The sequence below is a fragment of the Equus asinus genome, chromosome 1 (genome assembly GCF_041296235.1).
Source record: "Equus asinus isolate D_3611 breed Donkey chromosome 1, EquAss-T2T_v2, whole genome shotgun sequence".
NCBI classification, from domain to species: Eukaryota; Metazoa; Chordata; class Mammalia; order Perissodactyla; family Equidae; genus Equus; species Equus asinus.
In genome coordinates this window covers 173,663,218-173,680,499 of record NC_091790.1, presented here as the reverse complement: position 1 = coordinate 173,680,499, position 17,282 = coordinate 173,663,218, and the positions used below count along the sequence as shown (strand labels likewise).

Sequence of the window (17,282 nt, the reverse complement as noted above, 5' to 3'; positions counted from 1 at the left end):
TGCTAACTGAAAAGTTTCTTTCCCAGAATCAGCAGTGTCCTTCCGCTGAGTAACAGCCAAGTCATGACAAGCCCAGGTGCTCCACGTGGTCAGACACAGCACATGGTGGCCTCATTTCCGCCTTTCAACAGCTTCTGAAACTGCCCTTAGCCTGAAATGAGAACAGTGACACCTTCTGGTTCCTGTCAAGAACTGCTACCTACATCCCTCGTGAAAATTTCAGAAACATCCCGCTCAAACATATGCTCAGAAACACAAACTGCCTTCCTTTTCAAGCAGAATTTTGAAATGCTCAGTGAGACACATAGTGATAGCATTTCTGACCACAAAAGATGCCAAACATAAAATTAAAAGATAAAAAGAGAGAAAAGTATTTGTAATTGCTACTAACGGTTTCTCATGTGGTCAAAAATGTTACGTTTTGGGAGGAGAAATCCGTCAATCTTTTCCTTTGTGACTTCTGGGTTTTGTTTGTTTTTCTAGGAAGGTTTTCTCTAACTTAATATTATTCGTTCCGAAAATGTTCACCATTTGGTTTGGCTAGATCTTTAGCCCATCAGGAATTATTATTTAATATCACGAATGGGATGGTGTAGGGGGTGGGGGTCCACCTTTCAGGACTAGGTTAAGTTGCAGGTGACAGGAAACAAAATAGCAGTGGCGTAAACAAGATAGAGGCTATTTCCCTCTCAGGTGAAAGTCCAGGTGGATGGTTCAAGCTGGCATGCTGTCCCATGTGAAGGACAGCTTTCATACACCATGTGTGCTGGGATCTGCTGGCCTAAGATGGTGGTATCCAAATTTCAGGCAGCAGGAAGAGGGAAACCAGAAGGCAGCACGGAGCTTTGGACTCCTAGGGAAGTTCCCAGAAGTCACCATACAACCCTTTTGCTTATTCAGTTAGGCAGAATTTAGTCACGTAGCTCTAACGGAAGCTGGGAAATGGAGTCGTTATTCTGTGAGAGCAGAGAAGCAGCAATAAAGGGATATTGGGGGGCAACTAGCAATTTCTGCCACAGATTATCCCTTCCACCTATGCGAATGCATCCTCCTTACCACACAGAGGGGTATGTTCACCCCTCCCGAAGGGAGACACCCTCAAATACTTATCCGCTTACCACAGTCAGCTCAAGTCTGAGACATCTGGGTGAGTATGCAGTTCTCTTCATCACCACAAATTTACCTCCTTATTGCCCAGCAAATCACAAATTAAAGATGTTATCTGCTCCAATACACTCATTATAAAATGGAAGTATAGGAAAAGAATAATCACAACGCAAAAATGGAACATGGGAATCACATATCAGCATTGCTTATCAAACACCACTCCGCAGGGATTTCAAGGTCTCTCCCCTCTGGCTGTAGATGAGTTCCTTGGTTAGCTTATGGGGCAGCCCCTGACTGCTCTTCGGTAAGAACCCTTGTCCACTCCTCCCAGGAAGTTTCTTCCTTTTCCATTATTCTTCTGGGCCACAAATGGGGCTGTACAGCCTTCAAAGCTCACTGTAGTTGATTAGGGTGATCACACACAGCAGTTCGTTTAGCACAGTACCTGTCACCTCTTATCAATGTAATTATTAAAGCTCCCTTTCTTTCTCAAAAGTACTCTGGTTTGGGTAATAAACTACATAATCACTGCATTCTTGAATTCAGTTCACAAGGAAATGAATCCTGCCAACCACATGGGCTTGGAAGAGGACCCCAAGTCTCAGATCAGATTACAACCCCAGACCATCGCCTTGATTTCAGACAGAGGAGACCCTGAATAGAGCACTCAGCTCACGTGGACTTCTGACCCATAGAAACTGTGACATAAAACTTGCATTGTTTTTAATGCTAACTTTGTGATAGTTTGTTACACAATAGAAAACTTCTGAGACAATGGGCTTGGGTAGGACAGCAATACCTGTCTCAACTCTGCCTTCCACTGTACGTCCCGAGGATGTTCACTTAGGATCTGCAATCTATAAATTACAAGTGACAGAATGAATGATCCTGACAGTCAGGTTCAGTGGACTTAGGGACATTTTCGATCCATAATTAGTACACAGCAATCATCCCCATATTTGATATCGCAAGAAATTCAACTTGGCTCTCCTTAAGCACCTCAGACAGGGGAAGGATTCAGTAGAGCTGATAACCCCTTCCTTACAACTTTCACCTCAGCTTGTAGATTAGCTACGTTCAGCCTCAGGGCACAGGTCACCATTCTGAATCTTCCCTGCCATCTTTCCTATTATTAAAGCCATGTCATTCTACTTTCCAAGGTGTGTAAGCTAGAATTTCAATATTTTGTCATGGCCTAACAAAGGTCACCAGCTTTGAGCCTGCAACATCTTTGCCCTACTGAATTCTTTTAGCCAGTGGAGCATACTCCCTTCCTCTAGGGTTATTTTTAAAAAAGATTTTATTTCTCCTTTTTCTCCCCAAAGCCACCCGGTACCAAGTTGTGCATTTTCAGTTGTGGGACCTTCTACTTGTGGCATGTGGGATGTCGCCTCAGCATGGCTTGATGAGTGGTGCCATGTTCGCACCCAGGGTTCAAACAGGTGAAACCCTGGGACGCTGAAATGGAGCTCGTGAACCCAACCACTTGGCTACGGGGCCGGCCCCTAGGGGGTTATCTTTGATTGTCACAAGGATTAGGAGGTGTCACTGGCATTTGGTGCCTGGGGTCAGAGCTGATAAATACACCCGAGTGCAGTTTGCACATTGTACTGTATTCAAATGTTGATGTACGCTGCCTTTAGCCAATGACACATTTTAGGTTTTGTTACTTGTAGGACCCCACTTCTAGTACCAAATTCTGTGCAGGATGAGAGGCAGAAGTAAGTGATTTTTAAAAAATGCATGTACGCTGCCTTTAGCCAATGCTACATTTTAGGTTTTGTTACTTGTAGGACCCCACTTCTAGTACCAAATTCTGTGCAGGATGAGAGGCAGAAGTAAGTGATTTTTAAAAAATGCCCTGAACAGCAGTGGCTTAAACAAGATACAAGTTTATTTCTCAACAAAAGTCCAACGAGGCAGTCCAAGACTGGCAAGGCTCTCCATGATGTCTGGGACTCAGGCTTCATAGAATCTGCTGCTCCACTTTCTACTGGACTCATTTATCGGGTTGTGGGTGCTCATTAGACATTAGCAAAATTAACCATTTGTCAAATAAGTTGCAAGTACGTTTTCTCCTCTGAGTGGTTTGTCTTTTGACTTAGAGCATTTTAAGCCATGTAGAAAATCTTTATTTTTATGAAATCAAATATATTAATTTTTATTGTATGGACTCTGAGGGTTTTGTCTTAGAAAGGTCTTCTAATACTCCATCATTCTAAAATTATTTAAAAACTGTTATTTCTTTAAAAACGTTTGAGAATTTATAACATTAAATCTTGGATCCAATTTTAACTTGGTGTAAGGTGTGAGGTGTGGATCCAATTTTTTTTTTCCAGCTGGCTGCTCTATTGTCCCATTACCATTCAGAGTAATTAATCTTTACCCTACTCAGCTGAGATGATGCCTTTAAAATCAGGACTGCGTATAAAATTTTACAAAATGCTTTACCAAGAGGATGATGTGTTTCTCTCCTTTAATATGCTAATGTAGTGAGCTACACGACTAGCTGTGCTCGCAAGGAACCACCACTGCATTCCAGAGATAAACCCTACTTGGTCATACCGGAGTATGCTTTGGTTAACACCGTACTAAGGAATTGTGCTTAACTTTACAGAGAGTTCCATCGATAGTTTTCCTTTCTGCTGCTTTTCTTATTTAAGGTTATGCCAGGCTCATAAAATAGATTTCCATCTTTTTCTGCCATCTAAAATAATTTCTACAACATAGAAATGATCTGTATATGAAAAGTTTGATAAAATTCACTATAAAACAATATGGGTCTAATGGCTTTTTAAAGAAGTATTAATAAATGCCCTATTCAATTTTTTCTACGATCATGATCTTTGCCATTTTACGACCTTCACTTGAGTCGATTTTTGTATATATTTCCTTTTATACAGAGTTCCAAATGTCGACATAAGTTGTATAGTATTTTAAGTTACAAAATACATGAGACACTAAAAAAATTGAGAATGTTGTAATGAACACCTGAACACTTGTATGCCTAAGACCCAGGTTAAGAAACAAATTTTCAGATACAACCAAATCCTTCCATACTGTTCCCCAACCCCATTCCCTGGTTCCTCCCCCACACACACTATCCTGAATTTTCTACTCCCTTGCACGTTTTATACCTTAGCTGTACAGAAAACAATACGTTTTAGAGGTTTTTAAACTTACACTCAAAATTGTACTTACCTTTCTGCAACTTGTTTTTTTCTCTCCACATTTATAGCATGTTGCTATGTGAAGCTCCAGCTCATGAGTTTTTAAAAGCTGTAAACTATCCCAGTGTTAACAAACCACAGCATCTGCTTGATTCTCGGTCGCTGGATGTTTAGACTGGCTTAAGATTTTGCAAATACAAGTCTCTGGCATTTCCTTTTTATTTCTCTTTCTCCCTCGTAAAGCCCCAAAATAAGGGGGAAATGAGTGCACACAAGCAGGATTATCTTCTCCTTTTTAAAAAAAATTTTGGTTTTTCCTCATTTGAGATACTTTCAGTGTCCTGGAACACTGGTCTCCTCTATTTTCCTGTGCATTCTAAAAGAACAGACATCTTCCCTAAGTGTCTAATTTATTCCTAAGAGATCTGTAGCTCCTTGGTGTTTCTCTTTAGCATTCCTTTGGGAAAAAGAGGCCGGCCCTGATTTTCAAGTAGAAGTCTGGAAGAGACCTGCATCAGTGTTCAGAATCTGCTAAGTTGACAAGTTTGCAGCACAAAACTTAAGCCAAAGAAGGCGTCAAAGATTTTTACTGTTTAGTTAACAAGACTTTTAGGGGGATCCTTTCAATAAGAACACCTTGGATTTTTATTTGGTTTAAGAGCTGGGCTTTACAAATTTCCCCAAGAAACCATCTTCTAAGACATACCAACCAACTTTTCCCCTAAGAGTCTTCTATTAATTAGAGCTTTAATTTCATGTCGTGAGGATTCATTATCAGAATGACTGGCTGATTTGACATCTGTGATATGTATGCTCTCTGAACAGTTTGCATGAAAAGATGTTAGCTTTCCAAGAGTCACACTACAAAAGAATGAAAATTCATAGTTTTTAACACTATATGTTAAAACTGGCACAATTTTCTTAGATTATACCAAAACTGGGGATAAAAATGTTTTAGTATTTTATAACCATATTCTAGTTTTATAAGAACACTTATTTCTAATTTTACCCTCTGTGTTGATTTCATTTTGTACTATGATGCGTAAAAAAAACACTTAGATTTAGTTTTCAACTAGATAACGCCATTCAACCCATGACATATCAGAGGGAGCTAAACCTGTTATCTGTATTTTGATACTTCACTGAGACAGAACAGGATTTACTGCCTACCAGTACATGCATATTTACAAAAAACAGCAGTGTGCCGAAATACACTTTAAATTCATCCTTTCCAGGGAGCCTTTTTTGGCTTGGCATCCCTTTAAAAGCCACCTAAGTTAGGCAGGAAGTTTATCTTGTAAATAGTCTTAAGTATTTTCCTTCCTAAACAGGTTTAAGGTGTACCAAGATAGTAATCCCCTCAACGCTTATGGGTCAGAGGGCCAGCACCCTCATCCGTTTCTCCCAGAATGCCTTACAAATATCATTTCCCATATACACTGTGAAGTGAAAAATCCTGGAAAACTGTTATAGTCTCATGACTATTTTGTAGACTCCTTTAAGAAACAGTTTTTTATATTTTCCTGACTCCACAATGCCTAGAATAGTCCTCTGAACACAGTGTGATTAATCTTGAAGGACTTGACGTTAATTTCTAATACCAAGTAGACCTTAAAGTTTAACTGGTTATTTTAATTTTACTTGGTGAATATTTGCATATTTTCTAATACCTAGCACTACCAGCCAATCCTACAATAAAGCTTTGGTGTAATACTCAGAATGCCCAATTTGAAGATTCCTATACAGAGAGTCTTGCCTTTCAAAAGTTTTCAGTTTCAAGACTGAAAATACTACAATTCAGGAATACCAAGTACACTGTGATTCTGCTTCTAAATAATCTACTGTAGAGAAGTGAACAGAATACACAGGCTTCTCGGGATATTTCCTAACATGAATGCATTACAGAACACCCGTGTTAACTGCTGGCCAAATGTTTTTATATTTTATACCCACTAGCTGGCAAAGGCACAATCTGGTTCTCAGTATGGAAGATCTTTTCAAAGGATCTTGTATTATTTCAAAGCTTCGGGTGTGATTAAAAGTGAAAAATGACTTGAACCACAGAAAGGGCCACCCAAATCCTACAGAATTACCTATAGTCCTTAATTGCTTTCCTAAGAATTTTACTTTTCAAGAATGTTTGTAGTGAACCAGAACATCCAGGACACCTCTTTTTAATGCTCCTGTTCCCATTTTAGTTTCCAAAATCCCCAAAGAGGAAAAGCCTCATGAATGTCTGTATCACATATTTATCTAACTCATACACATGTGTAATAATTGTATATCCAGGAGCCGGCTCCGTGGCCAAGTGGTTAAGTTCGCGCGCTCTGCTGCGGCAGCCCAGGGTTTGGATCCTGGGCGCGGACAAGGCACTACTCATCAGGCCACACTGAGGCAGCGTCCCATGAGCCACAACTAGAAGGACCTGCAACTAAGATATACAAGTATGTACAGGGGGGCGGGGAGGAGGGAAGTTGGGGAGATAAAGAAGAAAAAAAAAAAAAAAAGATTGGCAACAGTTGTTAGCTCAGGTGCCAATCTTTAAAAAAAAAAAATAATTGTATATCCAGGTATAGTCTGGAAAAACAGCACTCTTGTCAGAATACTTACTTCTACTGTAATTCTTGATTTCAATATCCACAGCAACTCCAGGCTTCATGATTGCTTGAACTCCTCTCCTCTCCTACCTCAGCCAGTCACTCCCTTGGTCAAACTTGTCATTACTAATAAGTATAATTCCTAAAGATTTCAATTTTAAGTACGTCACTCTAACCACCACTTTCTACATTTTCAGGTCATTCCTTCCAGTACCCCAACTCTAAACCCACCTATAATCCACTGACTGTGCCACATTTTCACTATCCCTCCCCTCCACTCCTGTCCTCACCCCTGCTTACCTAGTTTAAGTCCCAGAGACTATCACTACAACCTTGCCCCCTCTTCATGTGGTCAGTCAGATCCTCTTGGCAAAACCACAACCTTGGTTAAACTCAATTTATCTACTCCATGCCTGCACCCAGGCAGCTTTACATGGCTGAAGAAAGAGAAATAGCCATACTCACTGGTCTCACTTTAAATTCACTATCACTAACTCTGAGTACCCTTCATTTTGCCTGGCTATCAAACTATGTTTCCCAGGTCCATTCACTCTCCCATTCATCTAGCCCAGAGCTGTCCTCTACCTTCTATCTCCAGTATCAAACTGCTACTTGATATTTTCTCTTGAAATCTAAAACTGACTCCTGACCAGTCCTCCCCTTTACCCTGAATCTTCCCCAATTTCTTAACTCCAAGATGTCCTTTACATTTCTCTTTATCTCACATTCCACAACCCATCTTTTAGCAAATCTTGTTGATTTTACCTTTAACAAATATACACAACACACCACCTCTATGGCCTACAGTTAAGATCTCAGGCCAAGCCAGCATTCTCTCTCAAGCAGATTACTGCAGTAGCCTCCTAATTGTTCTCCCTAATCTTGCCCTTGCCTCCACCCGTCAGCCTATTCAACGCAGTAGACGTTAAGACTCCTATTAAAACCACCTCTCTGAGCTTTAGACTGTTGCCATTCTTCTTCCACTTAACAAAATGCTATTCTTAGACCGTAAAAGACTAGTCTATTGCACAACCATCATTTCAAACCGTGTTCTCAATTATTTTGATAAATATTACCTTTCACATGCACATCACCTTAAAAACAATTTATAAGTATTTTCAAGAAAGCATTCTAGGCCATAAAACAGAGCCAAAGTAATTGACCTTCGGGGGTACAAACCCAGATAGCCCAACTGATACAAGTGAGCTAATCAATTAAAGATCCAACTAGTACTTAGTTCAGAATCATCATACTTTTGAAAATGTCTTTTTAAAAAGGGAATAGATAATTAACATTGCCAATTCATTTTCTTTAGTAATCCCAATACGGCAAAATTTGTATTTTAAAACTAGAGAAAACCATTTAACCAAAAATGTCTTAATTTTATATTATATTCTCAATGCTTTCAAAGGCCAACAGTGGTTTTTAAAAAGAAATTAAACAACATGCTTTCATAGAGAGGGTTTTTAAAATCTATACAATTCAAGCTAATGAAATATTTTATTGTACATAATAAAAGTGGTGTTTTTAAAAAAACATTTCCAGGCCCAGACATCTGCAGGAGTCTGTGAGGAAAGGATTCCACTGGAGTATAATAAGCAATACTCGATTGAATGAAACCATAAATCCACCCCACTCCCTACAGTAAATACTAACATTCACCACAGGCTTGAAATTCCTGTAGCATCAGTAAATGTCTTTTTTAAAATATTACAAACATGCTTACGATGCACAGGCAGATGGAAAAATTTAGACTGTAACTGCACACCATATGTACTCCCAGCTTTTCTAATGTACAACTAGTTAAGAATCACAATATCCAAAGAAAGTATTTTAAAATAGTATATGACTCACTGGTAAGTGATTTTCTACTCAAATAAATAGGAAATTTTTCATTTTAATATCACATTGAATTTCAGTACTTTTCAATCCAAGAAAAAAAAATAAACTGAGACATGGTCATGAGTTCAGGATTATATATATTACAATTTGCCTTGTTATAATACATTTGTGGCTTTATGATAAAAATAACTCAGGGACATACGGAATTCAAGCTAATTTGCGTAACTGTCACAAGAAAAAAAGCATTAAATGCATTTCTGAAATAAGTATTTTCATTTAATTTCAGAATCTCAAAACAGCATTAGACCTTGGCCTTGTTTAAAAAAAGTTTAGTTAAACACTAAGCTAGCTAAATAACCTTCTTGAAAGGTTTAAACACAATTCATATAGAAAATGCTCTCCCTCTAATCTCAATTACATAAATGGAGGAGGTGAGGGGGGAAAGGTAGACAATTTCTTTAGCAGCATATATGGCTAAATCCATCAACCACCTTAAACTAGAATGTCCATTATTGACCCCATTAAAAAGAACTGGGCGAATATCAAAAGTTACCCACTTCATAAACCAAAAAACAACTTTAGGGTTATGATAAGTAAAATATTTTTGAAACGCTTCAAAAACTTTTAACGCTATTAACGTTAAACTAGAGGAATCATCTCTTCATTGTAAGAAAGAAAGGAATAACAGAAAGTAGAAGACATTTAAACTAAACTGATTTTCAATCCTCTTTGAACAAAAGAAATGAAAAATAATGGTTTGATTAGCTAAGCTTTGTGCTCTAACCAAACTAATTAATTACAGTGATTTTTTTTTTTTAAACGGCAACAGCCCATCTGACTGGGTAGCTTGACAGTTCTGAATACTTTTGCAATGATTATTTTTTAAAACGCAAAGACACTAAAATGATCCGGTCATGCAATGTTCATCTTATGCATTCTGCATCTCTTTGCCAATCTTGTAGCTAAGGATCTTGTTCCAATCAATCTTAGTGCGTGTAACTGGCAACTGTCGACGTAAGGCTTTGAAAGTAGTGTCCGACATTGTCTGATAATTCTCACTGATGGCAGTCTATAAAAAACAGTAGTTATAAGTTTAAAGACATAAAAGGAACAGAACAACTTGTAAAACACATAGATGTTTTAGGAAAAACATTTTAAGCATCCTGTTTCAATGCTTTCAAAAAGTCAAACAAAAGCCTATTTTAAAAGCTGTTTAAAAGCAGCTAAAAGAAAAGGCTTATAATCATTTTGAACAATTAATGAAATGAAATTGTAAATCAGATTTAATATTTGTACGTCCTCATTCGGGATCTATTTTAATTTCACTCAGAACAATCGTATAAATTCCTATTTGCAAGGAGTGGAAACGTGTCCAATCCACAAATGAAATGCTTATATTCAAGGGTATAGTTTAGAAGCTGATAAATAATGTAAAAAGTAGAGTACAAAATGAAATACAATCTGAGCAGATAATATATCATCCAAATGCTTTGGGAAACATCTCCTAAATTAAAGTTTCCAATCAGAAACAAAATAACCATTTAAAATCTTTGCATATTTTGACCAATACTCAGAAATTACAGTTGGCTAAAACTAAAATTTTGCTACATTTTCACAACTTTGCCCTGGAATTAAAAACACAGACAAAAGACTATATTTTATCATAGTGAAACAATGAAAAAATTCAGGCTTATGACTGCATTAAGATTTCAGTGCCATTATTTTTAAGTAAATATAGATTATATAATATTTTTGAAAATCATACCTGGTATTCATTTTCTGCAGCTTCTACAATCTTTATAAATTCTTTTGCTGTTTGCACCTCATTCTGAAGGAAGAACAAAACCAAAAGTAAATAAAGTAGTAATTTAAAACTACACCACTATTATTTTTAAATAGGTATGTCAATGTATGTATGGTTAATGATTTGTTATAATTTAATAAATAAAACAGTTGGAAATTATGACAAACAGGAAATACTGTAAGATCAATTATTCTAAATCCAAGGGGAACTAGGCAAAAATATTTTAAAAGTCTACAGAATGAGCCTGGTCTAAGTGTTTCACTGGTTAAGGAAAGTGAAATCCTAATAGTACACACTGATGAAAAATTCAATTGTAACACAACACACATTCCAGTAGATAATCCTTACAGATAAGAAGTTAGTCATAGATTTCTAATTAATGATTGTATCTAAATATTGTTAAATATTTACTGAACAATATTTATCACCATAACGATACATTAAAGAAAGAGTACCAATTAGGAAAAACATTTTAAAGTTTAAGCTGAATTTACTGTAGTGTTTAAATATTTTCTGGAAAAATCTTAACATTCCAATATATTGATTTCTTTGCTTCTTTCCTAATAGTACAGTTAATGAAAACCTAAACTTTTTAATAAAACAGTGTTTACGTCAATTTCTGTAATTTGCTGTTAGTGCCATTAAGTTGATTCCAGCTCCTAGCAACCCTGGACGCAGCACAGCAGAACCGTGCCCTGTATTTTTGCACCACCCTTTCACCTTTCAGTGCTGTATGAGACAAGGCTCTGCTACACTTGTAGGGTTTTCACAGCCAGTTTTTTCAGAAGTGAGTGGCTAGGTCCTTCCTAGTCTGTCTCGTCTAGAAGCTCTGTTGAAGCCTGTCCACCATGGGTGACCCTGCTGATATCTGAAATACCGGTGGCATAGCTTTCAGCATCACAGCAACACACAGATGCCAAAGTATGACAAACGACAGACGGGTGGTATGCTCCCTGACCAGGAAACGAACCCAGGCTGTGGTGAGAGCACAGAATCTTAACCACCAGATCACCAAAATTCTCTAATACCTTACCTTATACATATAACTTATATATATTTACACATGTATAAATTTCTATAATGGGTGCATTTTTTCTCTGTCCAAAAACAATAAAACAACAATAAAAACCCTGTAAGATAAAGTGAAAAATGCATTCCTAAAAAGCTCAGCACAAAATGGCACATTCAAATTTAATTACCATGACCATCTCTCACAACTCCAGTCTATAATTTTGTAGGTAAATCTCTCTTAGGAAGAATCTTTGCTCAGTGTCAAACTCCCCAAAGAAGACAGACCAAGTACCCTGTTACGCAAATAATATTACATGCATGCTCATGATATAGAACTATACTAAATACAATGTCTCATGAAAAACCAGAAGGTTTCTTTTACGCAAATTTTGCAAGAAGAGTACCACTTAGCAAAAAAGCAGAAATCACCTAAGCGCTAATGAAAAATTTAAAAAACAAACAGCTTTCTTCTCTTCTCAGGTAGTATCTGGCCTAACACATTCACACATGTTTCTTAATAAGTCAAATGCTTTCTTAAATTAAAAATTAACTTTTCTTTAATATTTGTAGGTTAGCTAATTTTGTATATTAGCAGTTGATGTATATAATATACTGGTACTTTTAGGTATCCAACACAAATGTTTATGGGAAAATGTCACTGTTAAATTATTAATATCCTCGGGGCAAAAATACTCCAAAGAAATAGTTGCATGTGCAATGAAAAGAATATTTGAAAGAACTTTACAGGGAAATAAAACCAAGTTCAAAGTTTCCTGAATTTCAAAGCTGAACTTCAGAAAAACTTCATTAAATCATAATCCAAATAGACAGAGGGGGAAAAAAATACAATAGAGTTTAAAAGTTAAGTACAGGATCATAGACCTAAATTTAATAGCTAAAACTATAAAATTCTTAGAAGACAACACTGGAGTAAATCTTCATGACCTTGGGTTAGGCAGTGGTTTCTACTAATATACCAACAGCACAAGTAACAGAAGAAAAAATAAATTGGACTACATCAAAACTAAAAAAACCACTTTTGTTCTGCAAATGGTACTACCAAGAAAGCGAAAAGACACAGAGAATGGGAGAAAACATTTCCAAGTCATATATCTGATACAGGACTTGTATCCAGAACATATAAGCAACAACTGCAACTCAACAATAAAAACACAAATAACCAATTAAGAAATAGACAAAAGAGCTGAAAAGACATTTTCCCAAAGAAGATATACAAATGACCAATAAATACCAAAAAAAAGAGGCCCAATATCATTATCCATCAGGAAAATGCAAATAGAAACCACAATGAGGTACCACTCCATACCGACTAGAAGAGCTATAATAAAAAAAAACAGACAAGTTTTGGTGAGGATGTAGACAAACTGGAACCCTCATATACGCCTGATGGGAATGTAAAATGGTCCAGCCACTTTGGAATCAGTCTGGCAGTTCTTCAAAAGGTTAAACTCAGAACTACTACATGACCCAGGATTCCACTGCCACGTATATACCAAACAGAAATGAAAATATATGTCTACACAAAAAATAGTATACGAAGGTTCATAGGAGCAAAAAACAGAAAACACAAATGTCTATCAAATGATAAATGGATAAATAAAATGTGGTATATGAATTATTTGGTAATAAAAAGGAATGAAGTACTGATAAGTGTTCCAACATGGATAAGCCTTGACAACATTACTCTAAGTGAAAAAAGCTAGTCACAAAAGACTACACATTGTAGGATTCCATTTGTATAAAATGTCCAGGACAGACAAATCCAGAGTCAGGAAGTAGATTCGGGGTTGCCTAAACTGAGAGGGGTTTGGGGGAAGGTCTGTCGGCAGGGAATGGAAAGTGACTGCTAACAGGCACGGGGTTTTTGGAGGATGAAATGTTTTAAATTAGTTTGTGGTGACTGTTGTACAATCCTGTTAAAATACTAAAATGCATTGAATTTCACACTTTAAATGGGCGAATTGAATGCTAGGTGAGTTATATCTCAATAAATGCTGCTAAAAAAAATGTTAGGTACTGATTTCCAATTACTTACCATCTTTAATCTATTTGAAAACACTTTAATCTGAAGCAGAAGTATTACTTAAAATGCTAATTCCAAAACTGTTCTGGTTTTCTAGAAGTATTAGGTTGTTTACATTTTATTTTGAAATTAATTACTTACAGACACCGTTAGGGAATCTTGTATATCTTTATGACTCACTAGCTGAACATTACCATCTTCATAATAATGAACCTATAAGAAAATTACAGAAACCACATTACAGGAGTCATCAATATCCTCAAGGCTCCAATACTCACATCAGTGCTGATGACTACCAAATTTAGCTCTAACCTAGACTTCTCTATGGAGCTGACCTTTCAAGCTCCAGGAAGACTCCTCCTGCCCCGAGTCCAGTGAGGAGACTAACAGTTCCTGCAATTACTCAGGCAAGCCCTCCATTGACCTGACTGCTGAACATTTTTTTTTTTACCTCTTAGATATTCTACTGGTACCTAAACTCAAGATTTCCAAAATCAAGCTCACAATATTCCCCCACAAACTCTGCTCCTCTTTTGTGTATTTCCACCAACCATTTAGTTCCTCAAATTCAAACACATGAATTTGTTCAATAAACACTGAGTCATTCTACTCATGCCTGCTACTACAGAAGGTTCTAGGGACATATAGCTTTTAAAAAGACAGTCCCTAAACCTCATATTTCAACACAACACAGTGAGAGGTGTGTACAAAGTACATTAGCAATACTCCAGACTCTCTCTGAGACTCAAAAAAGGACTTCAGAGAGGAGGCAACACTGCCCTTGGGTTTAGCAAAACGAGTATGACAATGACTAAACCAGGAAAGACAAAGCAATTGAGCTTAGAGAAGAGCACACTTTAGGAAGCCTTAGAGGGACTTATGGTTGGAAAGTGTGTGGGGTTGGAGAGAGGAAGAGGGGGCTGGAGAAACACACAGGTAGGGGAGAAGTCAACTTTGGGCCTTGTATGCCATGCAAACATGTCCGACTATCTAGTAGGTGAGAGCGTGCCACTAAAATGGTCTTAAGTAGACAAGTAACATAAGTGGATTTAAATTTTAAAAAATCATCTTTCTTGATAGCAATGTGAAAAATGGATCTGAGGATGGCAAAAAGTCAAGCAATCCAACAAAATAAAGTAATAATTATATACTAGGCATCAGGCTAAGTGCTGAAGATAGAATTGTGAACCAGACAATCCAGGCTCTCAACAAGCTTTGGTTCAACAATGGCACCATTTTTGAAATTATCCAGGTGAGAGCTACTGAGGCCTAACTGAAGGAAAGAATAATATCAACAATAATGGCTACCATTCATTAAGCACTTCTGTCAAGCTACGTTCTAACCATTATGCTCACATTAACTAATCTTCAATCATATGAGCTATTAATTGTTGTTGTTTTCTTTAGCCGATGCTGTTTTTAGCTGATGAGAAAACAAACCAAAAAAAGCTTAAATGACTTCCTGATGTCATACAATTAATAACTGGCAGAGCTGGGATTCAAACTCAGGCAGTCTGGTTTCAAAACCCATGCTCTGAACCTCTATTCTCTAGCCCATAGGGGACAGTCACACCAAGACATAAAAGTAATAGGATCTAAGACTAGAAATGTATATTAGAGTCAGATGACAAAGCAGCAGCATCTGATTCATCTTTATTCCTTTATAGCCGTTACACCTTATATACCTTATACAGTGCAATACCTTTCATGATAACTGATCAACAAATGTATCAAATAAATAAACAAACCATGACAGAAAAAGATTAGTGAGTATTTTCCTTTGACTTATTTAGTAATATTTATATTCAAATACCTGGTCTTAGTTATCAAATGTTCTTCCCTATAAACATTTGAGCTTACACTAAGAGTCAAAGAATTCCACTCTAGCAGGTTTCATATAAGAAGCCAAATATGAGTACAGAAGATACTTAAAAGATATATGTAATATGTACATATATTAATATACACATATAATAAATATATATATTTATACATCTGTGCTCACATATATTAATATACTTCATCCAACTCCACTCAATTCAGAAAACAGAACAGTACAACTCAGACTCAGAGGATACTTGGATGAACAAATTGTATAAAGAGCAGACCAAATGGTAGTATCTAATTTTAGCTGTATTTTTAGAATCTGTCAGCTATCCTTGCAAATTTGTGATGATTAGGGAATGAACTGCAAAGTTATTTAAAAGATGGCATCAGCACTATTTGTTTTTCCCATTACCTCAAAACAAAGGTCTGGAAAAGAAATGGTTGTGTTCTATGAAAACGTAAAGTTAACCATTTAAAAAATGTAAATATTTCTGTGTTCAGAATCATCCAGAGATCAGTAAACAAATTCTTTTTATTTCATACCTGAATTTTCAAGATGCCAACCACCTGAGTGGTTGAAGGAGTGATTGTAAACTTCCACTCTGACCTCCAACGACCATTCCTTAAAAATAAAAACAGCAGCTGTAAATAAGGTAGGGAAAATAATTTAAATAAATTTTAAGTTCCAGATTTAAATTTAACGCTACAATACGAGAGAGTGTGGGGGTTGGATGCTGGACATTCATTGTTTAATCAGTGAAATATTCAAAAGAATTAAAAGGTTAAGCTCAGTTATGAGCTACATTTGACTTCACCCTACTGATAAGAAAGGCCCTATATAATGGATGCAACTTCAGAATTCTAAAGCTAGAGCTTAAAATACAGTTCAAAGCTAAATCATATAAGCTACTTTTGGAGAAAAATTTTAAGCTACTTCCTCAAAAGACTCACCTATGCTTTAATTAAGAATAAACTGAATAAATGTTCAGATTATCAGGGGCTTTCACAAATACAGTCAATGCAATTTAACATCCAGTGAATGATACAAAGTATCAAATAATTTTAAAAGAATGGACAGTAATGCAACAGTCTTAAGGAGGTTTTGATATCTGGAAAGAGAAAGGCTATAAAGAGTTATAAGTGTCAGATTTTTTTTTCCTTTTCCAATTTTAGGTTTAAAGTTTCCACATAAAAGGCACATCCTTCTCCCACTTCCCAAATGATCTTTGGGATACAAATTAACATGTATTCATGGTCGGAAACTGTGACATTACAAACAAGCAACAGGTATGTTATTCATTTTTGTCTCCCAGATAATGAATTTTATCCTATTTTTGACTGACAGCCTTTTCATAGCAACTCCTTTTCTTTGACCTCTATTTGCTCTTTGCATGCTAAAGACATATTGTGATATGCAAATTTATACCTGTTCAGTTTTTTTTGAACAGTATATATTTCTAAAATAGTCACGGGGCTAATGGATCACTATACTAGCTTTTCTATAAAATTCCTCCTGGGTTCCTTTCAATACTCTTACCGTCTACACAATCATGAAAATGTGTAGAAGAATAAGTACTCTCAAACCTAAAGTTAACACAACATTTGAAAAGTACTATAATTAGAACAATATATATGGTTCTACAAAATAAGAGAATTTTATAACATGTCTTGATTTTGAGTGACTCATTCAAAATTATCCATTGGAAAAAGAACCTAGGTCTATTCATTTTTATTTCATGACTGTAAAAGAAGTTATTTATTTTATTTATGTATTAGCATCAAGCACCAGTGAGTTCTAAGCATATACATTTCTAATGTGTTATGACAATAAGTATATATCACCAGTGATTGTGAAAAGAAAAAATAAATTCCAAATGAAG

At 36.3% G+C, this 17,282-nt stretch overlaps 1 protein-coding gene across 1 annotated transcript in view; it reads right to left on the bottom strand.

The window, feature by feature from the left end:
• Positions 1-8,751: 8,751 nt before the first annotated feature.
• The window catches only part of CAPZA2 (capping actin protein of muscle Z-line subunit alpha 2), a 58,205-nt gene continuing 49,674 nt past the window's right edge, over positions 8,752-17,282 (bottom strand). The window contains exons 7-10 of the mRNA XM_014838344.3: positions 15,946-16,024; positions 13,717-13,788; positions 10,482-10,544; positions 8,752-9,785 (exon numbers count right to left, since the gene is read on the bottom strand). Coding sequence (XP_014693830.1) covers positions 9,645-9,785; positions 10,482-10,544; positions 13,717-13,788; positions 15,946-16,024 — 355 coding nt within the window. The 3' untranslated portion in view covers positions 8,752-9,644. The remainder of the gene's footprint in view (positions 9,786-10,481; positions 10,545-13,716; positions 13,789-15,945; positions 16,025-17,282) is intronic.